This window comes from Bos taurus, chromosome 11 (genome assembly GCF_002263795.3).
Source record: "Bos taurus isolate L1 Dominette 01449 registration number 42190680 breed Hereford chromosome 11, ARS-UCD2.0, whole genome shotgun sequence".
In the NCBI taxonomy this organism is placed as follows: domain Eukaryota; kingdom Metazoa; phylum Chordata; class Mammalia; order Artiodactyla; family Bovidae; genus Bos; species Bos taurus.
The window spans coordinates 15,644,641-15,672,196 of NC_037338.1; the positions used below are offsets into that span (position 1 = coordinate 15,644,641).

Below are 27,556 nucleotides of genomic sequence, written 5' to 3' on the forward strand. Positions count from 1 at the left end.
GACCAGTATATTCTCTTGGCAGAATTCAGTTAGCCTACATTACTTTTAGGTGAATCCAAAGTCAAAATTTGACTATATTTAAAAAATTTTCAACTTTCTTATATGTAGGACTTTAATGATGATGACACTTTTAAGAAATTACCTGGGGACTCAGCTGGTGGGCACCGTCCAACTCACAGGGTGGGGGTTGGATCCCTGTTCAGGGACCTACAGTCCCATATGCTGCTTCATCAAAAAACCAAAAACCACAACATAAACCACAAACAATATTGTAACAAATTTAGTAAAGACTTTACAAAAATTTAGAGCTCCTGTCTATTTTTTAAAATTAATTTTTGCCTGTGCTGTGTCTTTGTTGCTGTGTGTGGCTTTTCTCTAGTCGTGGTGAGTGGAACCTACTCTGTAGTTGAGATGCGTGGGGTTCTCACTGCAGAGGCTTCTCGTTGTGGAGAGCCCACGCTGCAGGTGTGTGGGCTCTAGTAGCTGAGGTGTGCAGGCTTAGTAGTTGTGGTGCTAGGGCTTAGTTGCCTGTGGCATGTGGAATCTTCCCAGGCCAGAGATCGAACCTGTGTTCCCTGCATTGGCAGCCAGATTCTTAACCACTGGACCACCAGGGAAGTCCTGGCAGGAAATTTTTTTTAACAAAAATAATCCATACACAAGATAACCCTTTCTAATCAGTGGGTTCATACTGCTGTTTGAGATCCATTTGATACCTCTCAGACAAAGTGAAGCAATCAGATCTTACCTGAAAATTGTGTAGAGAGCAAAGTTGATAGAATTTTACTTTATTGTAGAGTTTTTAGTAATCATTATGATCATAAAAGCAAACATTTTGAGATGAAAATTTCCCATCTTTACAAGCTCTTGGGTGTTTTGCTCTATAATATATAATATCATGGGGAAAGTGTTGCTGGTCATTTGAGTTTTCCCACTAAGAGCTGACCGCATGTAATGATAACCTCTTGAATTTGCATATTTAACAGCTTATGAACCATATCCATACAAATTATTTCATATGGCCTCTGCCACAACCTTGTGTGGGTAGATGGGTTGAATGGCCTTATTGTGCATGTCTTTTTTCTACTCTTGTTTGAAAGATTTGGAGGGTGGAGCTAGTGAGGGGTTTCACTGTGTCCTGTCTTGCTGAACCTCTGTTAGTTTCTTGGTCAAATAAAAATTTTAACACTTACGCCATAAGACTATTGTAAGAATGAGCTGAGAGGAAGGGCACGACGCTGAATGTACCGCCAAATACATTGTGCTCCATTCTATGTTAATTTCCCTCCTTCATCCTATCCTTCCCTTATGTGCTCCATCTTGATTTTTCTCCTTCATTCCAAGTACTTAGTGTCATGTAATTTGCATAGTACTGCTCATTAAAAGTGTAAGAGAAGCATTGGGATTTTGAGGAAAGAATGGGGCTTGCACTGAACCCAGTTTCTATCATTTCCTAACAAAATGACTTTAGTCAAATTTCTGATGAATGTCTTTGTAGTTTCCTAGTCTGTGAAATGGCTATGAGTTTGTTACTTACATGGTTGTGGTGTGTATGTGAACTTTGTAGTTTAGTAAGTGCTCAGTAGGTTTCATGCTAACAAAGGTTCGTGTAGTCAAAACTGTGTTTTTTCCAGTGTCAGTATGGATATGAGAGTAGGGCAGTAAAGGAAGGCTGAGTGCCAAAGAACGAATGCTTTTGAACTGTGGTGTTGGAGAAGACTCTTGAGAGTCCCTTGGACTGCAAGGAGATGCAACCAGTCAATCCTAAAGGAAATGAACCCTGAATATTCATTGGAAGGACTGATGCTGGAGCTCCAGCACTTTGGCCACCTGATGTGAAGAGCCAACTCATTAGAAAAGACCCTGATGCTGGGAAAGATTGAAGGCAGGAGGAGAAGGGGGTGGCAGAGGATGAGATGGTTGGAGGCATCACTGACTCAATGCACAAGGGTTTGAGCAAGCTCTGGGAGATGGTGAAGGACACTGAAGCCTGGTGTGCTATAGTCCATGGGGTCGCAAAAAGTCGGACACGACTGAGCAACTGAACAACATGTTTCTTGAGTTCATCAATCATGCAGACAGTGCTCTGTACATTTAGAAAGGTCCATACATATTGTTTCTATGTTCTCAGATCTATGCAAAAGGAAAAGAAGAGAAGAAGGTATGTGTGTGTGTGTGTGTGTGGGTGTGTGTGTTTATATTACCTATTGGTGGGTAACAGGTCATTCCAAACCTTAGTGGTTTAAAGCTACAAACATTATCTTATGGTTTCTGTGGGTTAGGAATTGATTGTCAACTTAGCTGATTGGTTCTGGCTCAGGTCCTTCTCTGGGAAATGCAGCAGTCATCTGAAGGCTTGTCTGAGGCTGGAAGATGTGCTGTCAGGATTGCTCAATCACATGGGGGTTGGCAGGAGGCTTGTTTTTTGTCCCATGGGGCTCTCTATAGACTCCTCGAGTATTCTCACAGCCTGGGAGCTGGCTTCCCTCAGAATGAGTGATCCAAGAAAGAGAGCAAGACAGAAGCTGCAGTGCAGTGCCTTTTGTGATCTGGTCTCTGAAGTCACATACTGTCTCTTCAGCTTTATTCTGTTCTTCAGACATGAGTTGCTCAGACCAGTCCAGGCTCAAGGGGAGGGGAGTTGGACCTCATCTCTTGAAGGAAGACATAAAAAGAATTTGCAGACACATTTTAAAACTATCCATGTTCAACGGGAGAGGCATTATCTTGATGAGAGTCAAAAGGAAAAAGTTGAAAATGAGTAATCTAAAAAGAATTAGCTGACAGCTGAAAAACTTACGATGTGTAGTTGCACATCAGTAATTCATTTTTTATTGGCAACTAATCAGTTTTCAATTTTATTTATCACATGATACTAGAGCATAGTTAGATATACTATGACGACTTTGAGAAAAGGGATATTTAGGCTGAAATCTTGCCTAATGATGAGATGTATTGAATTTGGCAGTAATCCCTTGGGGAGAGTAGCTGGGGCCATTTGATGGAGTCATTTAAAAACTGAGCCAGAGAGAAATTTGTGCTGGGGAAAGAAGAAATGACGGAATTGGTGTTCTGCAAGCTTGAATATCCCTGATTCTATAGTTCTAAATTACTTGAGAGATTTAAAAAATGCTAGTTTTCTTCTATATAACTAATTTCTTCAATAGTTTTTTTCTTTCAGTTGAATCCATCAAACTTTGGAGGAGTTTTGATAGTTAACAAAAATATTCATATGTTCAGCTTCCTTAGTACTTCTCAAATGGCATTCTAATATATAATATTTATTTGCAGTGGGTTCTCATTACCTACATAAAAGTGTTGCGATCTATCAGAGGCACATCAAGGTGTCTACTCCTGGCCTGGCAACTCCAGTGATTCAGAACGCGTGTCCAGGGTACAATAGGTTTTGACTTCCTTCTCTGCTGTGTCTTTTGACTTTTTCTTTCAAGCAAAGTTAGCTTTTGTAAAGTGTAGTGGGTCATTTTCTTCTTTGTGTCTGCCTTTAATATAAGAGGGAAATTTCCAAGTGTCCTTGTGGAAATAATAGAGCCTTGATGGCATTCAACTCCATTAATGTCTTGTGAATTCCAGGTATTAGTTACTTGAGTAAAAGTCACTTCTCTGCCCTTTCCATTGTCTTTCTTCCCCTGTCTTCCCAGCCTGAGTTCATTTCCTTCCCCTGTATTCTATCCCCTGTCACTCCCGTCTCGCCACGTACACTTTCCCATTCCCAAAAGGGGAGAATCACCAGGTGGGACGTATGTTAAAAATAGCAAAGGAGGATGAGAATACAAACTGTTTTCTTTGGCTTGATTGTGGCCAAGGGAAGGCTGGAGGAGAGAAACATACATAAATAGAAATGTGTGCAAAGAGCCAAGAAAAAGTCGAAGGTTGGAATGTTTGGTCGTGCCTAGTTTGATGAGAATCATGAACAGGGCTGAAAGAATGAAGGGTGGACAGAAAGGAGGAAAGGTTTTCTGGGGGCGGGGAGGGGAGAGGAATCTGCACGAGAAGGAAGCAGGTGTATGAGTGAGGATGGTGGGATGGTCCTGCCTGCCTGATGTCTTGGCTATTCGTGGTTGCTGAAGCTGAGATAGATCGAATGTGGATGGGAAGGAGTCTTCATTTCCTTTGAAGGAGTTTGATTTTGTTGGGAATATATATTTTTTTAATAATTGCTTAGACTATGTGGAATCCTAATTCTCCAAGCAGATAGTAGATACCATTGGAGATTCTCAAGAGGAATGGCCCCCACTTGATAAGGCTTGTGAACAAGCCATGAAATTTGTTCCTTGATAAACATGCAGCCCAGTAGTTATGTATCCTTTTAGTCAGACTTGGTTCTCATGTGCAAAACAAGCAGATGTTATTTATGGAAATGGTGAGTGATAGACCGATAACAAATGCCCTCATTGACTTCTCTTTGGAAAAACAACAAATGTGGGGATAAATAAAACCTAATTCTGTTCTAAAATTAAGGGACAGAAAATTTGAATCATGTGAAGCGTTTCTAGCCCCCTGCTTCTGTAAGGAGCCCACACAAACTAGCCAGATCAAATGAGTGCTAGGGATGGAAGACAGGTAAGTGTTTACTGCCCTGCAGCTTGTCCTTTTGATTTGGGGACAGTGGAGAAGTCCTCCTAAGCCTCTTCTACTGCCTTGGTCAGTGTGGAATCTAGAGAGTCGTGCTGCTGTGAAGGCTGACGTAGGCTATTTGAGAGAAGTGGAGACTTTTCACATGAAAAAGTGCATCTCTTCAATGGTATTTATCCCTCAGAGATAAACTCTCGAACATCTTGAACCACGATGCCAAAGAACTAAAAATCCCTAGGCAGACTCACGTAACCCTCACTAAGGATGGTTGCCATGATTGTCAGGATTCTAGATCCAGGCAGAGAGTTGCACTCTCCATTCAGGATTGGGGAAGTGGGTCTACTGTGCTCCTCCCAGTATTCTTTATTACTTTGAAGGTTATGAACTTAAGTCTTGTGTTTCTTCAACTCTGCAGTCACCACATCTCAAATACCACAGTTCATTCTGGAGGGGCTGGTTCTCTGGTATTAAGGATTAGGAGCAGAGGAGAGATTCCCACATGTTCTAGATAGGGTTTTTCAAGTCATGTTGAAGAAAGCACCATGGAACGATGGCCTGCTGCAGTTGTAGGACCCCAGAAATGAGGAGGGCACCCCATGAAGGATGGCTGGTCAGTTGCTTGAATTCCCTCAGGGTCTATGATGTTAAAGAAACATATTTTACAGAAAAGATCAGAAAATGAAAATATCAGAGAGCCTTTGTTTTGCTAGTTCTCTACTTTAATTACCAACTATATTTTCTTTTCCCGAATATGCTTGGTAAGATTCTGCTGGGTGGGTAAACTACTTGTTGGGTAAAAGTGAGTCTCTTTGACTATAAAATATATTATACCTTCAAACATACTGGATTTTGTTCCAGGGATGAAAATAGGACCTTTTATTGTATTTCTAGAGAAGAGAACCTAGGTTTGTTATTTAAGAAGGGAAAACTCCAAGGAGAAAAAGGAAGGATTATTAAAACAATCCTGAAGACTCAAGGTGTGCCTTTTAAATTCTTGCTGGGATAGTGGAGTCTGGCTGGCAAGGCAAGATTGAAGTTGAGAAAATGTACGATTCTAAGTGAAAGTCTTGGTCCTTTAATCTCAAGTCAAGCTAAAACAAAGCTTAAATGAGTGAAATGGTGAATGAGACCCAACTCCTAAAATAAGTGGAAATTTGGGATGAAATCTACCATCTTTATTGCTGGATCTCTGCTTAGTTCTTCTGCCAGTCTCCCTGAACTGCGAACCAAAGTGTATTTCTCTTTCTGGGTGGATTTTATGGCTTCATGGCAATTCACATCAGTCTTGAAGATCTGAGTAGAAGTGTTTTTAATTTCCTAGTTGTTTTTAGCCTAACAAAGAGAATGAATGCTAAGTAAATCAGAAATATATTCAAAAACTAAACTCCTTAGACATCATCTTAAATTTTATTTATAAAATTAGTGGAAATTTCCATTATGTGTCATGTTGATTTTTGCATAATATGTTGTGAAATTTTGGGAGCAAGTAATTGTTTTTCTTTTGAAAAAGTTCTTGAGAAATTTCTATTTCCTGTTTGTTCAGTTATTCGGTCATTGGCATGTTTAATTGAAATTTTTTACTTTATGTCATTGACCATTTTTTGGTAACAGTTTAATGATTTTGGGAAAATTTTTTTTGTAATTATTGCAGGGTTTCCTGAATAACAACTGTGCTTTCCCTTAATCTGAAACTTTTATGACTAAAATATTTTTCTCTGACAAATATAGCATCAAATAAATGTTTTGAGGCCAAAGGTTTCATAGAAGTTTATTTTTTTAAAATAAAATTACTGACAATTATCCCTTAGATAAATATTATTTCCTTACTTCTCTGTCAGTGAAGTTTATTCATTCGATATTTCTTGAGCATTTGCTATGGGACACAAGTTCAGTGTTTATTAGTGACCAGACACCTTCCCGCCCTCATGGAGCCTGTTTTTAATGACAGTAGTGAAATACCAAATCTATAAAGTGTCTTTAGAATAAATAGGAAATGTGAAACAAGGCACAGAAAGAATCAGTTATGTGCGGCGGAGGGGGAGGGGTTGGTGTTGCAGTTTTTGCCAGGTAGTTGGAGAAAATCTGGTCATGTGATGTTTTGGAGCAGTCTTGAAGGGAAGGAAGACACTGTGTATCTCTGGGGAAGCATATTCTAAACGGAGGGAATAAGAAGTTCCCTGAGACAGGAATGTGCACAGTATTTGAAGAATAGCACGGAGGCCAGAGTGAGTGGATTGGGAACAGGTGTAAGAGACATGGTTGGGTGTGGGGCACTCACAGCTTGTGCAGAGCCCAGCAGGCCCTTGTGAGGTCTTTTGACTTGTATCCTGAAAGAGATGGGAGGTCACTGAAGGGAGGAGTGCCATGATCTGACTGCCGAACATTTAAGGATGCTCTGAATGCTGTGTGAGTAAAAGCTGTAGGAAGGCAGAGTTGGAAGCAGGAAGTCAAGCTGGGAGACGTGAAATGATCCAGACAGAAGATGAAAGTGAATTGCACCAAAGTGTTTGCCATGAAGAAGGTGGTGAGAACTTATTCCCCTGGACATAGAGCTAACAGACCTTGCATGTTGTACTGCATCTCACATAACCAAAAAACGATCAAGAATAGATTTGCCATTTTCAAAGACAGGGGAAGACTTGAAGAGGAACAGATTAGATTGTGGGTACAGGAAAGAACCAGAGCTTAATTTTGAATGTTTGCTTGGGATGACCACTAGACTTTAGACACCTACCTGACAGAGTCCCGGAAGCAGCTGTACAATTGGGTACTCGGATGTATACATAAACACACACATCTCCAGTGCCTATATGCACATATACAAGATCGAGGGGTCCAGGCCAGAGTTAAACATTCTCTATCCAGAAATCTGTATAAGGCATCTAAATCCATGAGGTAGGATGATAGCATCTGTCAAGTTGATATAGAAAGGAAAGGGCTACAGAGATTGAGCTCTAGAGCCTTCCCCTGAACAGAATCAGGAAGAGCAGGGGCCAGCAAGGTAGGAGAGAACCATAAGAGGACAGGGTAACCTAGAAGCCAAGTAAAGAAAGTGTATCATGAACCAGAGTGGTTCTTCTGTGTCAAATAGGCTGGAGGTTTGACTCATAAGGAGCTAGAGGATTTACCGTTGGATTTGAAGGCCAGGGGTGACCTTCACTGGAGCAGCTTTGAAGTGTTGACAGCAAGAGCTTGGCTCTGGCAGGTTCAAGAGAGAATGGGAGGGGAGGTGGTGGAGGCAACCAGCAGAGCCTCTCTTCAGAGGGGTTTGGCTGTAAGGAGAGCTGGGAAATAGAGTGGAACCTGCAGGGGAACGGAATGGGGATGATGAGAGGAGAGGTGTTTTTGACAGATGGGACGTGGTACAGCAGCTGTGCCTGCTAATGGGAACAAACAGGGAGGAGGTCTTTGGGCAAGAGGGGAAGGGGATCCATTGCTTTAATGGACGGTTGATCCTAGGGAGGATCACCTCCTGTATTGGGAGAAAGCAGGATTACTGTCGATCCAGGTAAGTTGGTAGCCTAGCTTTGTAGCTTCTCTTTTCTCCATGAAATAATAAGGGAAGTCACACTTGAGCACAGCTAATTAGCTGCAGCATTTCTGCCAAACGAATATTTTGGGAACTGTATTTACATTTTTAAACATGGCATATGTTTAGTACCTGCTTTATGAGAAATAAGCCATTCTTCAAGAAACTAAGAATATATCCAGAAGTGTATTCTTAAATGATTTAATATACTTGCTTCCTTTGCCTCTTTATATATCTATCTTCTTACATGTATAAAAATGTAAGGAAATCATGGAGGCCTCTGTAAGAGGTGAGGAACTGACACAGTTTCCTTCAGTGAATATTAAGAGAGCATTGAAAGGAGGGGGCACAGATGTTTTAGTTTATATCACCTGCACAGCAACTATATCTCCCTACCTCTTCATTCAGTTAGTTCTCTATGGAAGAACTCCAAGAGATGGTGCAGGACTGTAACCCTAGATTCTCATCTGAGAAAGTGCCCACAGCAGAACTAGTTACCTCTGTTTCCCTCTAGAAGAATTTTCCGTGACTGGGGCAACCTGATGAAGTAATAGATTTGACACATTTCTGTTTACATAGCACCTTCTTGAGAACGGGGTACTCTATTGGCATTATTTTAATAGTCCAGGAGGAGTTAAGCAAGGCCAGAGAGCCGAACAATCAAGTCCTGTTATTCTAAGCATTATTTAATGTGTTTATGATTTGTCCTTCAAAGAATCCTTGGCCCGGGGGTCGGCAGTGGGTTGCAAAGCTGGAAAATGAGCTGTTCACTTCATTTCTTTCCCACATGACCTGGGTATTGAATCGGCTCCTCAGTCTCTTTAAATAGGCCCCCGTCCCCTAGGCAGGATGGTGCCTTTTACCCACGGAGACAATGCTTCTCCTTCCGAGGATGTTGCTGGTGCTGGTTGGCCCCTCTTGTTGACGTTGGGTGAGGGCTGAGTCACAGCATTCTGGTTGGATGCGAGGAGAGACACTTTGTTCATGACCTCTGATGTGAATCTTGAACTTGTTATATTTATTTCTTTGGCTGCCTTTGCTTTTGGTCACATCCTAGTTTAATGACTGAAAGATGGCAGCTGTGCTTTTTTCTAGACTGAAGTCCATTTGTCAAGGACAGTGTTCGCATTTTTAAGTTTTGCTCTGTTGTTAGGATTGGGAAGCAGAAATGAAAGGTTTTTGTACTGGGGAGGGTATCGGCCTCGCTTCCACCCCATTTGTCTTTCAGTCTGAATGTCTGTGGTTTGTTTTAACCATGTGCCAGCACCCCTTCTTGGTGGTGTGAATGCACACAGGGTCTGGCAGGATCTGTAAACAGGATGTTGACTCTCAAGTGTCTTGATTGAGTGACTCGGAGGCTCAGTGGAGGCGCTATGTTGCCTCGGGCAATCTGTTTCTAGCCAAGGACTCTAAAACCCAAAGTGCCTGGTAAAGATTTCTGGGACTGATTTACCTATGAGGATCTACAAATCACATGTTTTCATCAGAGGGACTGAGCATGAAAGCTGTGCCAAGAGTTGCCCTATTAACTTCTTTTTTTTAATTATTATTATTTTTTAATTTAAATTTATTTATTTTAATTGGAGGCTAATTACTTTACAATATAACCCTATTAACTTCTGACTGGGCTGACTTCGGCTTCAGAGATTTGAAATACTTCAATCAGCCAATGGGTGCAGCTAGGAATGATCTTCCAGGGGTTTGAACTGTGGGCTTCACTTTTCATCACTGGTAAACCCAGAGGTGCACCAGAGAGACCTGTGAGCCCCGATCTCTGTGGGGTTGTTTAGTCATCCTTTGAGTCTCTTTGTTTATTCCACATTAATTGGGTTACCTACTTTATTCCCTTGTGGCTCAGCTGCTAAAGAATCTGCCTGCAATGCGGGAGACCAGGGTTCTATCCCTGGGCTGGGAAGATCCCCTGGAGAAGGAAAAGGCTACCCACTCCAGTATTCTGGCCTGCAGACTTCCATGGACTTATAGTCCTTGGGGTCGCAAAGAGTCGGACACGACTGAGCGACTTTCACTTTCTCTTTCACGGGGCCCTTGGGTATTAATTTATTCAAGGCTTTTGAGGGAGATGCCTCTTAAAGACCAAATGAATTCCCACTGAACTCTTGCTAAGTCACTTCAGTCATGTCCGACTCTGTTCGACCCCATAGACGGCAGCCCACCAGGCTCCCCCGTCCCTGGGATTCTCCAGGCAGGAACACTGGAGTGGGTTGCCATTTCCTTCTCCAATGCATGAAAGTGAAAAGTGAAAGTGAAGTCGCTCAGTCGTGTCTGACTCTTAGCGACTCCATGGACTGCAGCCCACCAGGCTCCTCCGTCCATGGGATTTGCCAGGCAAGAGTACTGGAGTGGGGTGCCATCGCCTTCTCCGACTGAACTCTTGAGAGATGAGTAAATTCAGCTCATCACATGCCAAGAATTTCAAACTCGGTATTGTATCATGAAACTTACTCTTCACATAATACCCTAGATATGATGAAATGATTTTAAAGAAGTGGAAATGATTTGAAAGGAGTGAACATAGGTAAGACTATTTTCTAATGCATTTAATGTCTACGCAGATCCTCTGAGAGCTCTGGATGACAAAATGTCAAACAGTTGAGTTTTTCAGTATTGATTTTCAGATTGATATGGAAAACTAAAACTAATTATAGTGAAGAAATATTCTAAATGCTTCTGTAGACACAGGATCCATTGAGAATACAAATGTCTGTTTTAGAATTAGATTACTTTATAGTAGGATACTTATGAAACACAAGGGGGGAAATATAAAATATATCTTCTATTTCCAAGAAGTTGTGAGTGTTAAAAACTCAGAATTAAGTCATGTGAAACTGTCTCTGTCTTTTGAAAATACAGATAATTCTAGGCCAAAAAGAATTTTTTTTGGCCAAGAAACATACTAAAAACAATAGGCCTAGAGAATCTCAAGTGCCTATAAAGTGACTACGGTAGCTGGGAGGTAAAATGGGAATAATGATGAAGGGCTTGCTTTCTTTGGATGTCTCAGTTCACCTAAGTGAGCATAATTTAGGTAACGGGATGGGCATCTGCATGGCAGCTGCTGATACTACGAGTTAATGCCAGAGAAGACAAAATACTTGGCACACCATTTTCATCTTCATTATTGTACTAGGAGCCAGAAAAAATAGAAGTTTATATTCTTTTGAAGTGGGATGATGTTGTCTCCTTTTTTCCCCCGGGCTTCACACACTTAGACACACAAAGTGTTCTCAAGATATTTGTAAGCGTGGTCTGACAACTTAAGCTGATTTTTTTTTCCTTCTACTGTAAAAAAAAAAAAAAAAAATCAAACTAGGTGAGTTTTGTCTGTTTTAGAATCAGCATTCCATTGTAGTTTTTAAAATGTATGAGGTGGCTCAGATGGTGAAGAATCCTGCAATGCAGGAGACCAGGGTTTGATCCCTGAGTTGGGAAGATCCCCTGAAGAAGGGCATGGCAACACATATTCTTGCCTGGAGAATTGCACGGACAGAGGAGCCTGGTGGGCTACAGTCCATGGAGTTGCAAAGAGTTGACACGACTGAGCGACTAACACACTTTCACTTTCATAATCCACCCCAAATTTTAAATGTCCTGAAAGCATGTAAAGCACTGGTTTGAAAACTGTTTCTTTAAATAAAGTTTTATTGGAACACAGCCACACTCATTCATTGACATACAGTTTTTCACAGTCTGCTTTCCTGCTACCGCAGCAGAGTTGAATGGTTGCAGCAGAGTCCTGTAGGCCTACGGCTCTAAAATATTCACTGTGTAGCTCTTTGTAGAAGAGGTTTCTGGGTGCCTTCTTGGAAGGGCCTGGAAAACCTGGTAGGCCACTAAGATACCTCCCCACCCCAGAGTATGTATCCTGATCTGTGTTAGAACCACTGGTGAATGAGAAACAGTCTTAGAAAAACATTTGAAAAGAATTGAGGGCATTTCTGCTCCAGAAGAATCGTTTTCTTTTCAGTGAGAGGGCCAACCCAAGTGGATCTTCTCAGATCCCTTGTAACGTCAGCCTTCTTGGCTTCTGTTGTAATATCTTTGACGAGTTGAAGGGCTGCCATGTGAAAGAGGCATTAGATCGTGAGGGGAGGTGAACTAGAATTAATGAGTATAGCCGACTGTGAGGACATAACTTCAGCTTAAGAATAGCATTTTTGAGAAACAGCTCATGACTAGAATGTGCCATCTTAGTGGGTAATGAGCTTCCTGTTCCTACAGATGTTCAAATAAAAGAAGTCAGAATATATTTGAAGCCCCATTCCAACCTTGAAATTCTGATGGCTCCTTTGGTTTAATGTTTTTGTTTCCAAGCTCAGATTTGACCACGTTTTGTTGAGGGCCTATAGAGGCTTCTTGGATGATTGTCTGAAAATACAATCCTGGTCAAACAAAGCAGTGTAAAGGGGGAAGAATCTCTTCTGTTGGACAGGGGATGGCAGGAGATGGGCTGACCCAACGGCAGGCTTTTCCTATGGCAACAGCAGTAACACAGTGACACCAGGAAGAGCACTGCTTCCAACCAGCCTTAAAGCTTCAGAGAAGAGTCATCTCTCTTCCACTCTCTTGAGCTGCTGCTACCATCTTTGTTTTCTGCCTAGGCTCCTGGGAAGTGAAAGAACCTGGCTGGGGGCATTCCACAAATGTGGATCTCCAAATAGGGTTTCTGTATTGTGCTTTGCCAGAGTTTATACTGGGGCTTGGCTGCAAGTGACAGTTCTGGATGAAGTCATCTCTTCTCTGTGCAGCTCTGTTGTTACCACACAAAAGCAGCCGTAAATACGGAAATGCATGAGTGGCTGTGTTCCAATAAAACTTTATTTACAAAAGCAGACAGTGGGCCAGATTTGATCCCAGGGCCATAACTTGCTGACCCCTGATAAACCGGGCAAGTTAAAACTGGCTGGAAAATATCAGTTCTAATTCTCTCAAATTTTGCAGAAAAAGTGAGATGGCAGATCCAAGATCATAGCATGGTAGAGCCAGGATTACCACCCAGAATCTGACTTGAAGATGGGTGCCAATTCTATGATGTTATGCTGCCTCTGTCTTGTAACAGGTGGTAGCACCTGGTGTTTTTTTTTTTTTTTTTCTTAAAGGGCTGTATGAGTGAAAGAAATACCTACTTTAGGTGGCGTGTGAAGAGCCACAGTGAGAGCTCCGGGATGGCATTTTAACAGAGGCCAACCTTTTAGCCCCAGGGACTTGGCCTCCCTTTTTTTTAGATGGACCTTGTTCACAGTAAAACAAAATATAGGTTGAAAAATTTTATATGGAGAAAGAGTGCCCCAGAGTTGTGAAAAAGCACTGGGCTCCCGCAGCTGCGTCACAGGATTTGATCACTTCAGCTGGGAGTGCCAGGAGATTTGAGACAGATGTTTTCAGACATGCCGCATGCCTAAAACATTTCCAGGGGTCGGGCTGCAAATAGTGACTTAATAAGTGGAGGAACAGGGAAAGTATGCACGTCGAGGACACAGGAGTTTATTCAGCACTAGGTGCACGGCCAACCTCTGTGCGTTACATCTGCCTGTCAGGGCTGGCTCTTTCATCTGTCGTGCCCTCCGTACTGCTCTTTGTCTGCCCGTGAATAAAGTACAGCATTGTGGTTAGTAATCCCACTCCAGTGACTCGACTTCAAATGTGGTTTTGGAGTGCATCCCAGAGTTCTGTTTGCTAAGCTTCCTACTCCTGTTTCAGAGACACCACTGGATACAGAGCAGCGAGCACTAAAGGCTTCCCTCTTTCCTTAAACCTGTCGGGTTGTGGGCTCTCTCTTTCCCCCTCTCCTTCCTTTCTCTTTTTCCTTTTTTTTTTTTTTAAACCTTCCAAGACAAGTTCATGGATACTAAGCTGATGTGTTTGTTGTTCTTTTTCTCTCTGCCTCCGCTCCTAGTGAGTAACCACACTGGCCGCATCAAGGTGGTCTTTACTCCGAGCATCTGTAAAGTGACCTGCACCAAGGGCAGCTGTCAGAACAGCTGTGAGAAGGGGAACACCACCACTCTCATTAGTGAGAATGGTCACGCTGCCGACACCCTGACAGCCACGAACTTCCGAGTGGGTGAGTTCCTCCATGGTCCCTAACTGTCCTGACTGACTAGCGTTTGATGAGATCGTAGCATTTAGACACCCCCTCCATTCACACTGCTGTCTGCTTGAATGGGTTTCTGTCTACCAGTACGAATATGCTGCCTTCACTAGATCTTTTAAATTACTTTCAGAATCATTTTTAACTTGGTTTTTGGTTTCTGAGAGAGATGGCAAGGAGAGTATTACCCTTGGTTACTTATCATGGACACAGCCTGTGGTGATGGGGAGGTATCGGGAGACAGGAGGAAAGAGGCTTTAAGTTAAGACCCCGATGTACAGCTTGCATTGACCCATTTCAGATTTTATCTGCTTGGTGATAAGTCGAATTTACGTTAGATTTGACTTATATGAGGAAATTTGGGTGGTGGTGATGAAACTTTTATAAATAGCCAGGTTCTAAAAAATTGCTTAAAATTGTCAAATATGTGTGTTTTCAGTTGTAGAAAGGGATACAGACTTGCATCTTTTGCCACGTTTCTGCTGTGTATCAAAAGGCAAAATTATAAGTTTGATGTATGACATGGATTTGGGGGAAGATATGCTCCTGGATTACTGTCAGCACTTAAAACCTTTTAATCTTTCATAATCTAAATATGAACTATGGTAGTTACTGCAAAAAGGCTTTTCCTTTTACATTCTTGTTTCTTTTTACTACTTTGTAAATGGAGAAAGTATTGCAGTCCACTGAATGCTGTCACACTGCCATGTTGTCATTCAATACGGTATTTTTGTCACGGAAAAATGTCTTTTATTATTTTTTGACCAATTATGGTTTGCCATGTGTACTCAAATAATCACAGACACCCACGTTACTTTATGAGTTACTCACAAGAATAACCCAAATGTCAGACAGATAATAACACTGGCTAGATCTGGTCTTTTTATGGAATATTGCTGTTTAGTCTTGGGAGCATGTGTCTAGGGGGTGGGGGGGTGTCTGTTTCAAACTGATTTCCATCAAGACCAAATACAAGGAAGCAGTTTAAGTCCTCATTAGCTCTTTGATTATCCTGCTGCTCTATTGTGACTCGGGTTTCTTTGGAGGTTGAAGCACTGTTCTTGATAGTCTATACTTGGAAAAAACATGTGCCCATAGATACTATTTAAAGGGGTATTGTTAATTTCCTGGTGATGATCGGGGTACTTCGGACATATTTTTAAGAAGAATTTAGCTGCTAGGTGCCAAATGGCATATTATGCTTTAGCAGGGCAGGGAGCTGAGTCTAATGGGAAGTGTGTTTAAACTGATGATCGGGGAAACTGGATTTTGATCCCGGTGCTGCTGCTAACTAGCTAATCCATGGGGCGTGACAGTTAATATTTCTGGACCTTAGTTTTTCTCGCCCATAAAATAAATGGTTTCTATTTAGTGGCTTCTAAAATTCAGTCCATCTCTAAAAACCTTAGGACTTCTTCTTTATCAGTAATAAGCGAAACTGTTTTTTGGCATTTTTGGAGGGCTATAGACAAGGAAGGGGAGAAGAAGTTCCCAATTAGGTTATTATGAGCTAAATGGCTTTTTTCCATTTTTACTATCCTTGATTGCCTTCCTTATTCTCATTGCTTTTCTTCCTTTTCCATCATCGATAATGTCTGCTTCTCTTCCTTTTGTCTCTTTTCATAAAGCTTTACAGTAGAAATGACAGAGTAATTGGGTGGGTGGTAATTTTTTGGCTTATGGTGTATTCACTTCGAAACTAAATATTTGAAGGCTTTGAGGAGCAGAGGAAGTCTACTTGTTAAAACACGCTGCACGCTTTCCTCTCTGGCATTTAAGCATATGTTTAGGAACAGGATACACACAGCCTGTTCAAAATACAAAACGGAGCCCAGCTATTTACTGAAAAATCTTAGAACCAAAACTCAACTCTGCCACAAAAGGATTGACAAAGTAGTTTGATTTTAAGAAGGAATAATAAAAGGAAGAGGGCAGAGTAATGAATAATTTCACATCGGAAATTATGGGAAATGTTTCATTTATACCCTGAGCCGTTTCTCTTTTCTGCTTTAATTCCAGTACAGGGTGATTTGACAGACAAGTTTTTAAAATTATTTTGTTTAAGATGGTAATTTTGTAGAATTTGGAGATTATGATTTGCTAGAAATAGAGAATTTCAGAAATTCATTTTTAGGCATCTAAGATACCTTCTTGAGATGTACTGGTTTTAGATGATTTTATTACTTGCAGAAAGTGGTTTTCTAATTGGTTTTCCTCACTCTGTATATGTATTATATATATCTATATATATCTCTGTATATATATATACACACACACACAATGTGTTAAATCTTTTGACAAATAAGATGTGTTACATGGAAAATAGTGGTTTGAGGAAAATTCAAAATGTAATTTGTCAGCTACTTTTTGGCCTCTGATGTTTAAGGCTACTGAGATGTGGGGGCTGGCAAACTTTTCAGGGGCCGGAGAGTGAGTATTTTAGACTTTGCAGCCCACACGGTGTGTGTCACACTCTGTCCTGTGTGACCTGGTGACATCAGCCATGGATGGTAGGTATGGGAATGGGTGTGGCTGCATTGTAGCCTTCGATGGGCTGAATTTGACTCTAGTGCCAGCATTTGCTGACTCCTGCCCCCAAAGAGTCAAAAAAAAAAAAAAAAATACAGGGAAAACAATATAGATTTCGTAATTAAGGTACCTTAATTAAATAATCCATTTTGATGATCAGAATAGCAGAAACAAGTTTTAACATTTCCATGGTGAAGTCCAGGTAGAATAGATGTTCATGTCACCATATTTTTGGACAAGGAAACTGAGGCACACTGGCTTCAGTGAGTCTCCCTTCATTACGCAAGTCAGCCAGCTGGGGCTAGAGCCCAGGTCTCCTTGTGTCTGCTTTACCTCCCTGGCGTCTGACTGTGATGTGTAGGAGGGATAAAGTAAAGGAAGAACCTGAGGGAGTTAGGTTTTCTGAGTAGGCTGGATGTTACAACAGAGAATAAGCAACTGGTGTTTAAGAGCCCTGGATTTGAACACTGGCTTCTTCGTGTCCATTGGTCGTGCTCATCTGGCTCTCGGTCCTGTCCTGGTCCAGGTCACTCGTCCACACAATGCAGGTTAGATAGTGGGTAGGTTGAGGGTTATAGCAGGCGCAGGGGTGACATTGGTTCCTTTTTTTGGGGGGGCGGGGGGAGTGCACCCTATGGCATGTGGAATCTTAGTTCCCCACCAGGGATTAAACCCACACCCCCTGCAATAGAAGTGCAGAGTCTTAACCATTTGACCGCCAGGGCAGTCCCCTCCTTCTTTTGTTTTTGGTGCTGCTTCTGTGTTGTCTTTCTGGTCTTGGTGACTGTGAGTCTGGACTGTTCAGATGTGAGAGGCAGGTGCTTTTCTCATGACCATTAAGCATATAGTCTCTTTTCCTGGTAATTCAGTGGGAGAAATAACTATAACTTCTGTTTAATTTGACTCTAAAAGTGAAGCCTGGATGAAGATGATGTCCACAAGAAATACTCTGAGATTCTAGGATAATCTCTATTTTGTGAATGTGATGTTGACATGATGTAACAGAATACTTGCATTAAGTGGAATCTTCTGTGAAGCAGACTCTAAATATGACTTTTTTTTGGAGGCACACTTCCTTGCCCTGTCCTGCCTTTACCTCTCTCTCTTTTTTTGATTAAAAACAATCCCACAGCATTTTTTGTCATCTGGTAATAACATGCTGTTACTGCTGAGTCGCAGAGAGTCATGTTTGACTCTTTGCAGCCCTATGGACTGTAGCCCACCAGGCTCCTCTCTCCATGGGGATTCTCCAGGCAAGAATACTGCAGTGGGTTGCCATGCCCTCCTCCAGAGGGCAATAACATGAGGGTGAGCTAAACAATATGAATACATGTTTTAGTACATTTCTAACGAAGGATGCCTAAAAAACACACCATATTGCCAAGTGATTTCTCGCTTCACTGATCATTCCTAGTTGGAGACACTGTGGTACAGAGTAATGTTTCTCTCCTTTAGCATGATCTGACCCAGTTTTCTTGACTTTTAGAATGAATCTCTTTATCATTTAATGCGAGTTCATATGCTTATCAAAACCAATGATACAGCCCTCTGTATGCATGTTCACTTGCTCGTAAAGCTATACCTGAATCTGAGATCTATTTGCAAGTGTCTGAAGATGAGATCGATGGACTGCGCCATCACCTTCTTCACCATCTGGCCCTGGGCCCTGTGTGCCATGGTGGAAGCTCTCAGAAACCACACAGCCCTGCATACTATCTCAAAAAGCAGCTTTGGAATAGAAAGTGCCTTTGCCTTTTTTCCAAGATGGAAGCATATCCCGAGTTGGGTGGGCCAGCAGGTTAACTGTTGTTTGTTTTAATGGATTCTTTGCGTTTCATGGGGATGTCATGAAGATGACCTCCTGGGACTTTTAAGTTGTTGTTTATAGTTATAAGTTCTTCTAATAAGAAGAATATAGAAATTCTATGTTGTCACAACCAGAATATTTCAAATAAAATAATACTGTTGTCTGGCATAACTTACTTGCAGAGAGAGAGAGTGAAAGGCAATCATGATTGCTAAACTAGCACATGTGGTTTCTGTGATGCTCTTTTCTCTGCGGAGAACATGAGGGACTCATGTTCTGTTAGCACCAATTGAATACTGACGAAAAGTATTTGATAATGTGTGGGTTGGCCAAAAAGTTTGTTCGGGCTAATGGACAAACCCAAATGAACTTTTTGGCTAACCCAGTAAGAACTATGACCCCATGTTATTTCGTTTGGTTCCTGTTTCCCCTGAGCGAGGTAAATATCCATATTTTGTAGATATGAGTTCCAAGGCTTTAGTGGTTTGGTCAAAGATGACTTTAAGTCAGGTTTTTTATTTCAGAGTCTAAAAGCCTCTTATCCTCCTGTGGTGCCTCCTATGTTAAGGAATCAGGTAGACAACTCTGTGCTAGAATTTCCAGAACAAAAAAAAATCATAAACTGTCCTCTAAGTGCTTATGCTTTGAGGCGGAGATGAGGAATATGTGTAAACAACCCCTGTTTAAGGTAGAAAACGCATAGCAGAACCCCAGAGGAGGAGCTACCACTTCTAGCTGAGGAAGAATACTTTGAGAGAGAAGGGATGGCACGCGACTTTTCTGTTTAGTTTTTCATGCTCTCCTTAGCTGCTAAACCTGTTGGCTTCTAGGAGGAGCTGGGTAAATGCTTGTTGTCTGATGATAGACTGATGGAGATGATGCAGCTTGACACGGTGATACATCCCCAAATAAGGGTGGATGGGAAGGAAGAATGAACCCTTTAGACTGAGACCTGGAAACAAGAGGTCACAGGTGGTATATGGAAATTGAGAGGAGTTACATATAAACTCGAATGGTGGTAATATACTAGATGTCGGGGCTGGGAAGGTAGACTGGAGCAAGGCCATGGAGCACCTTGAATTTTAAGCTTAAGCATTTGGATTTTAGTCTTTCAGAACTTACTAAGAGAGTTCTCTGAAAAGGTTGTCATTTTGAAGGAGAGAGAGGGAAGGTTTCTCAGTTTTTTAGGCAGGAAACTAGTGGTCTAATCATCTAAGCTTTGAACAGCCCATAATTATGCCAACAGCCTCTAGCCACTTTCACCTGTTTTGAGGTTGGTTTGCTGCCCTACACTGGGGATCTCCCCACGTATGGCACAAAGCCATCTCAACACCATAGTGTTGTGGGGTGGAAAGGAAGCCTCTGTGATAATACACTCGTTATATAGGTTCTCCTCATAAGGATGGAAGGAAATTCACTCTTAATGAGGCATTAAATAAACCAGCATCACTGCTCAGGATGGAGAAGCATTGAGACTTTGGGGGAGCAGCTTAGGTCAGACACTCAGGCCTTCACCTTCTTGTCATTGTTCAGATCCCTTGACAGTCATCCAGCACAGAAACCAGGGGAAAGCAACACGTCACTCTTTGAATTGGCACATATATTTCCTCCTTAATGCATTATACAGGCTGTATGTTTTTGAAAGATGAGCCAATACAATATTAAGAAAATGGTTGCTTTCATTTGGACAATTTAGAGTGGTTATGAACTTGTCCAACTACTCTGAAATATATTTGGCATTCTCAAATTATCTTCTAATACTTAGTAAATATCATAATGTAGAGCATTTCCTTTATTTAAGCTGTGAAGCATCCATAAAAGACTTTGCATTGGGGACATTAATTTATCTCATATATACTTATTGAACACCTACTGTGTGCCAGGGACTGGTTTAGGCCTTAGGAATATAGCAATGAACAAGATAGGCAAAGTCCTTGCTCTCCTGCTATATTAAAAATATGTTGCAGTAAAACGTATGAACCTTAGGACATTATGCTGAGTGAAATGAGCTAATCATGAGAAGACAAATATGATTCCATTTACGTAATGCTTAGAATAATCAGATTCTTAGAGTAGTAGTAGTTGTTGCTGGTGTTGGTGAAAACGGGGAAATAAGGAATTATTTCATGAGTACCAAGTTTCTGTTTGAAGGTAACAATCAAAAGATTATATGAATATACTTAGCACTGCTGAACTGTACACTTAGAAATGGTAAAGATAGTAAATTTTATGTCACATATATTCAACCAAAAATTAAAAAACTACAAACTAGTGAGTGTACTCTCCAAGAGGGTATCGCAAATCCTAAAAGATGATGCAGTTAAAGTGCTGCACTTAATATGCCAGCAAATTTGGAAAACTCAGCAGTGGCCACAGGACTGGAAAAGGTCACTTTTCATTCCAGTCCCAAAGAAAGGCAATGCCAAAGAATGTTCAAACTACCACACAATTGCACTCATCTCACTGGCTCAGAGGTTAAAGTGTCTGTCTCCAATGCGGGAGACCCGGGTTTGAACCCTGGTTTGGGAAGATCCCCTGAAGAAGGAAGTGGCAACCCACTCCAGTATTCTTACCTGGAGAATCCCATAGATGGAGGATCCTGGTAGGCTACAGTCCACGGGGTCGCAAAGAGTTGGACACGACTGAGCGACTTCACTTCACTTCACTTCACTTCACACTCTAGCAAAGTAATGCTCAAAATTCTCCAAGCCAGGTTTCAACAGTATGTGAACCGAGAACTTCCACATTTTCTAGAACTTCCAGTTCAAGCTGGATTTAGGAAAGGCAGAGGAATCAGAGATCAAATTGCCAACATCCGCTGGATCATCAAAAAGCAAGAGAGTTCCAGAAAACCATCTACTTCTGTTTTATTGACTATGCCAAAGCCTTTGACTGTGTGGATCACAACAAACTGTGGAAAATTCTTCAAGAGATGGGAATACCAGATGGGAATATACCTTACCTGCCTCCTGAGAAATCTATGCAGGTCAGGAAGCAACAGTTAGAACTGGACATGGACCAACAGACTGGTTCCAAATTGGGAAAGGAGTACATCACGGCTGTATATTGTCACCCTGTTTATTTAACTTATATGCAGAATACATCATGCAAAATGCTGGGCTGGATGAAGCACAAGCTGGAATCAAGATTGCTGGGAGAAATATCAATAACCTCAAATATGCAGGTGACCCCACCCTATGGCAGAAAGTGAAGAAGAACTGAAGAGCCTCTTGATGAAAGTGAAAGAGGAGAGTGAAAAAGTTGGCTTACAACTCAGCATTCAGAAAACTAAGATCATGGCATCCAATCACTTCATGGCAAATTGATGGGGAAACAATGGAAACAGTTAGAGACTTTATTTTTTGGGGCTCCAAAATCACTGCAGATGGTGACTGCAGCCATGAAATTAAAAGACACGTGTTCCTTTCAAGAAAAGCCATGAAAAATGTAGATAGCATATTAAAAAGCATAAACATCACTTTGCCAACAAAGGTCCATCTAGTCAAAGCTATGGTTTTTCTAGTAGTCATGTATGGATATGAGAATTGGACCATAAAGAAAGCTGAGTGCAGAAGAATTGATGCTTTTGAACTGTGGTGTTGGAGATGACTCTTGAGAGTCCCTTGGATTGCAAAGAGATCCAACCAGTCAACCCCAAAGGAAATCAGTCCTGAATATTCATTGGAAGGACTGATGCTGAAGCTGAAGCTCCAATACTTTGACCACCTGATGTGAAGAGCTGATTCGTTGGAATGGGCAAGATTGAAAGCAGGAGGAGAATGGAAAGACAGAGGATGAGATGGTTGGGTGGCATCACTGACTTGATGGACATGAATCTGAGCAAACTCTGGGTATTGGTGATGGACAGGGAAGCCTGGCATGCTACAGTTCATGGGGTCACAAAGAGTTGGACGTGACTGAGCAGTTGAACTGAACTGAGTGAGTGTATACTACTATCAAATGTATACTACCAAAAATATTTTGCCAGAAACATTATTTATGATATAATGTCATGTAGTGATAGATACTGTGATGAAACGTTGAGAGGGGGAGAGGCTTGGGAGCCTTGGTGGAAGGCCTGGATCACTACTTCAAGTATGTCAGGAAGGATTGTCTGAGACGCTATTTAAGCAAAGACTTAAGTGAAGCTAGTGATGAGCTCTTGGAGGGAACACCACAAACTTATTAATCTAACTCTGTGACTGTGTTTGTTGTGTTATTTAAGCTGTAGAGCCTCTCCAAAGGCTGGTGTGAGAAGCATTTATTCAGACTTTCCCAAATGTCATTTTGGGTTGGTTTTAGCAATGTGTATTATATCAGGAAATCATTTAATAGTACCTGTAGATAAAGACCCTTATCTACAGAGGATAGAGGCAAGTAAGTCTTGTCCTCTGGGTGAAAAAATGGTCCTGGAATTTTTGCAAAAGGAGTCTTGGTTATTTATAGCAACAAGGATAGGGTCTTAGATGTAGAATCAAATTACCAGAAAAGCTGTAACTTCTTTAACATTATTTTGTATTAGACAGGTGACATGATTTTTGGCATGGAGCTTTTAAGTAAGGGAAATAAAATTAGTTCTGTTTATCAGGGCAGGTGTGTGTGTGTATTGGGGGAGGGTAGTGAATGGAAGGAGGCTTCACAGAAAGGTGGATCAGGGCAGGTGTGTGTGTGTGTGTGTGTGTGTGTGTGTGTGTGTGTGTGTGTGTTGGGGGAGGGTAGTGAACGGAGAAGGCAATGGCACCCCACTCCAGTACTCTTGCCTGGAAAATCCCGTGGACAGAGGAGCCTGGTAGGTTGCAGTCCATGGGGTCGCTAAGAGTCGGATATGACTGAGCGACTTCACTTTCACTTTTCACTTTCATGCATTGGAGAAGGAAATGGCAACCCACTCCAGTGTTCTTGCCTGGAGAATCCCAGGGACGGGGGAGCCTGGTGAGCTGCTGTCTATGGGGTCGCAGAGTCGAACATGACTGAAGTGGCTTAGCAGCAGCAGCAGCACTGAGTGGAAGGGGGCTTCATGGAAAGGTGGATCAGGGCAGGGGTGTGTGTGTCTGTGTGTGTTGGGGGAGGGTAATGAATGGAAGGGGGCTTCATGGAATGGTGGTTCAACCAAAGAGGGCCAATAGGTTAACACTAAAAGCCAAAATCGGGAGAAAATGAGATGCTATTTGACTGAAGGTGAAGATTCCTGAATGGGTAGTATAGAATGTATATACTATATATACTACACTATATAGAATGTATACTGAAGATACCCTGAGTGGGTAGTATAGAATGTATGTCTGTAGTTGGGACAGTTTGAAAAAAAGCCTTAGGTAAAAGAGGGTTCAGCAGTCTGTGAGGCTGTGAGAAAGGCATGTGTGATCGATTGTTCCTTTTAAGCCATGTCTGGCCTATATCATGGGGGTGGATGGGACTTCTTAAAGGAGTCTAGGCTAGCCTAGGATAAATGACCTTTCAAAATTCCTTGGAGTCTGCAACACAATGTCGCAAAGTGTGTGTTCTTTCCTCGTCTGTCAGCTTGAGCATGTGGAATGATCTTTGGAAAACTCTAAACTGCTCAGCTCATGAAACTCTCTCTGCTTCAGCTAAACTGAGCCTCTGGAGGTACTGAGGTCCCACAGTGCTCCGCGTCTTCAGTGCCTCTGTTCACACTGCTGCCTCTGCTGGGGTGGGGGGTGGTGCATTCCCCTACCTGCTCTGCCTGGGCATCACCCACTGCCTTTGCAGGAGTCAGCCAAGCGCCACTCTGGCTCCAGGGCCCCACTTTCCTTATCGGTAGCCATGCCCGTTTCTTCCACTGAGCTCTGAACTGCCTGCGAACAGGGCCCTGTGTTTCTTGTTGGCATCCCCCGTGTGGGTGCGGTACTGCACTTGGGAGATGCCTCACGCGTGCTGGTGGACAGAGTACATTGTCTCTGCAGGTGCGCGTGTGAGGATGGCATGCACACACCTACCCAGCACAGCCTCCTCGTGACTCCTTGGGCAACTGAAATTACAGGAGTGGAATAATCATCTGAGAAGTCTCTATAGGGTTTGGGGTCCTAGGGAAGAGCACAGTCCAGTGTCTGGAAGATGCATGAAAAAGGGTATGTTTGTAACACGTTGCCTGAAGTTTGGATTTTACATTAAAAATGTATTCATTTAGTTTTGACTGTATTGGCTCTTTGTTGCTGCAAGGATTTTTCTCTAGACGAGTTGAACAGGGGTTGCTCTCTGGTTGTGGTGTGCAGGCTTTTCAGTGTGCTGGTTTCTATTGTTGGGGAGCGCAGGCTCTACTGCATGCAGGCTTCAGTAGCTGCAGTTCCCAGGCTTTAGAATGCAGGCTCAGTAATTGTGGCGCACAGGCTTAGTTGCCCCTTGGCATGTGGGATCTTCCTGGACCAGGGATCAAACCTGTGTCTCCTGCATTTTCAGGCAGATTCTTTACCACTGAGCCACCAGAGAAGTCCTGGATTTTACACTTTTAACACTGACTGCAGTGTACTGGCTGCTCAGGGTGAAATGCAGTTAAATTCCTAGACCTTTAGTGTAACTTCCCACTACATGGAATTCCTGCTCCCTATTTCTGCATTTGTCTAAATACTGACAGTTTTTTTAAGGAACAACCTCAAGTTCCATTTCAAATATTTCCACCTGTGATGCCTTTTGCCTTTTTCTCTTCCTATTTCACCTCTAGTCATTACTGCGTTAGTGGACACTCAGTGGTCTGAGTCAGGTGGACTGCTGACCAAGGCCCCTGGGCTGGTTATTGAACCTCTTTGATTCCACACTAGTCAAATGAATCCCATAATGCCTTGACCGTCCTTATAGAGCTGTTCTGAGGCTCATGAGAAGAAACAGGCTGGAGGTTTATGTGGGTTCCTTGAAGATCTTTCTCTACTTCCAAATATAACAAATCCTCTTGTTTAGCAAACCCTACCTCCTGTGTACTGAGGGAGAGTACTGCCTTCTCTTGGAGCTTGGAGAGGATTTGCTGCCGTGTCCCATGGAGAGGGGCATCCTGATAGCACAGTAGCATTAAGAAAGACCCGAGAGCGTGTATCCAGTACTCCTTCATGTTGGTACTCTGTTAGAACCAACTCTTCTAGTGCACGGAAGGCTCTTTTCCTTACATTTAGGCTTGCTCTGGGTGAGACTACCCACAAAGAATTGTCAGCATCGTCATATGGCAGAGACAGCCAACTAGCACTGTGGCCCCCTCTGCCTTGGATCATGCACCACCTCTTTGAGAGGGGTCTACCCCGGAAGCTCTTGCATTTTATGAGCTGGCAAGGGTTGAGAGCATTTGGACCATGTGGTATACTTTGGAACCCAAAGCTATGGTCAGGAGGATAAGTAATCATCCTGAATAGATGGGACATCCCCAGTGATGTGTGATTCTAACATTTGATCCTGCTTTGGTTTCTTCACTTGGCTGTCGTCTGTGTCCTTTACCTCTGGGCTCCTAGGTTGGAGTCAATTTAAAAACACTGCCGGACTTAAAATAGACACTGAAGTCATATTTATGTGATACAGTATATACCTGCAGCATTTATTGGCTTATGAGTTGGGAACAATTTTGCGTCTGTTGTCTACAAGTTGAACATTTGTATCAGCTTTTGATATTCAGGTATATACACTTCTTCCAAGTGGAGGAAGAATAATGAATTTGTGTATTGTTGGAAAAACCTCTTGGAACTAACATTACAGATGATGTGAAAATGTTTCTGAGGGCAGCCACCCAGTCCTCTTCAGCCTGTGCAGTCCAGGAAAATAAAATAACTACCAAATGGAGAAGGATTAAGTGAGTGAGGAAGTTTGTTTGCGATTTATTTCCCGAAGTTATATCAGAAAGAAAAGGAGACGAACCAGATGCCCTTCCATTCCCAATTTAATGGAATGGTGTCACTGATGTACTTATTAAAACTCGATTTTCTCTTTAGTTGAAGGGCATTGATTTGAGGAATGGCTTACTGCTTGACTCCATTATCTTGAACTTAGACTTATGCAATAATTGAGAAACTGGCATGACTGCAGTATTGGCTTTTTGTAAGATTTGGTGGAAAAAAGAAAGAACTTTATGCAGTAATGAGAGATTTCTTCGCTCTGAGACCAAACTTCAGATGCCCATCAGATTCAATAAAAATTTGTTCTGGATTATGGAGACTTTCTAAGCTTTCCTAGTACAAAAACTCAGCCTAATTTCCATCAGATTTTCCCTAGAAGAGGTAAAAGGGCAACTTGACATTAAAATTCTTCACTGTGAGAAAAGCGGACCACTGCTCTGTCCCTGGCAGATTAGGTAAGTGCACTAGAACATTCTTAAGGCTATTTAGCAAGATTAAAATATGTCACTTTTTGCCACTGCATTGTCCCTTTCTAAAGAAAGGGTGATTTATGAGCCTTTTGGATCTTCTCGTGGTATTAATAATATCTCGAGCCAGCTGTTTTATTGGGTGTATACAGAGGGTAATTAGAAACATCTGAGAGTCCCATAATGTGCCTGGAAAACCATCATGTTGTATGGAAAAGAAAAAAAAAAAATAATGCGCATGCCAAAGTTGTGTACTTGATAAATAGATACATTAGCATTAAACAAAATTTACTCTGTTATACCATTTTTTGAAAAAGAGGCTAGGCTCTTCAGGCTGAAAATATCCTTTTATTGAAATACACTCACTGCAGAAATCATAACCTTATTTGGTAAAAGACTCCTGACTGTGCTGTTCATACAGTAATTATCATTTCCCTTCTGTCAGACTTCATCATATTATAGACCATTTTCTGCCAGAAGAAGTATTTCTTCCTTTTACCTGGCAGTTGCTTAAAAACCTTAGAATTCTGAGGGATCTCATTTAAGGAAATTAACTCTTAGAAACAAACTGCAGCAGGGACTAATAGTGCCCAGTCTGCCTAGTGTCTACCCTAGAAATTGAGCTGGGATTCAAGAGTTCTGGGCTCTCTTTTAGCTGGTTATTTGAAATTTGATCTGCTCCGATGGTGGCGG

General features: G+C 42.0%; 1 protein-coding gene across 15 annotated transcripts in view; it reads left to right on the plus strand.

Moving 5' to 3' along the window:
• Nucleotides 1-27,556, plus strand: part of LTBP1 (latent transforming growth factor beta binding protein 1) — a 456,484-nt gene that overhangs the window by 171,012 nt on the left and 257,916 nt on the right. For 7 of the 15 annotated variants that reach the window (XM_059891159.1, XM_024998493.2, XM_059891160.1 and 4 more), the window contains exon 1: nt 13,839-14,204. The exons of 1 other annotated variant lie outside the window; for it this stretch is intronic. In XM_059891159.1, the coding sequence (XP_059747142.1) occupies nt 13,982-14,204 (223 nt within the window). In that variant the 5' untranslated portion in view covers nt 13,839-13,981. Of the gene's footprint in view, nt 1-13,838; nt 14,205-27,556 lie in introns of those variants that run through there. 7 more of the 15 variants (XM_024998486.2, XM_024998488.2, XM_024998487.2 and 4 more) reach the window with 2 other exon arrangements.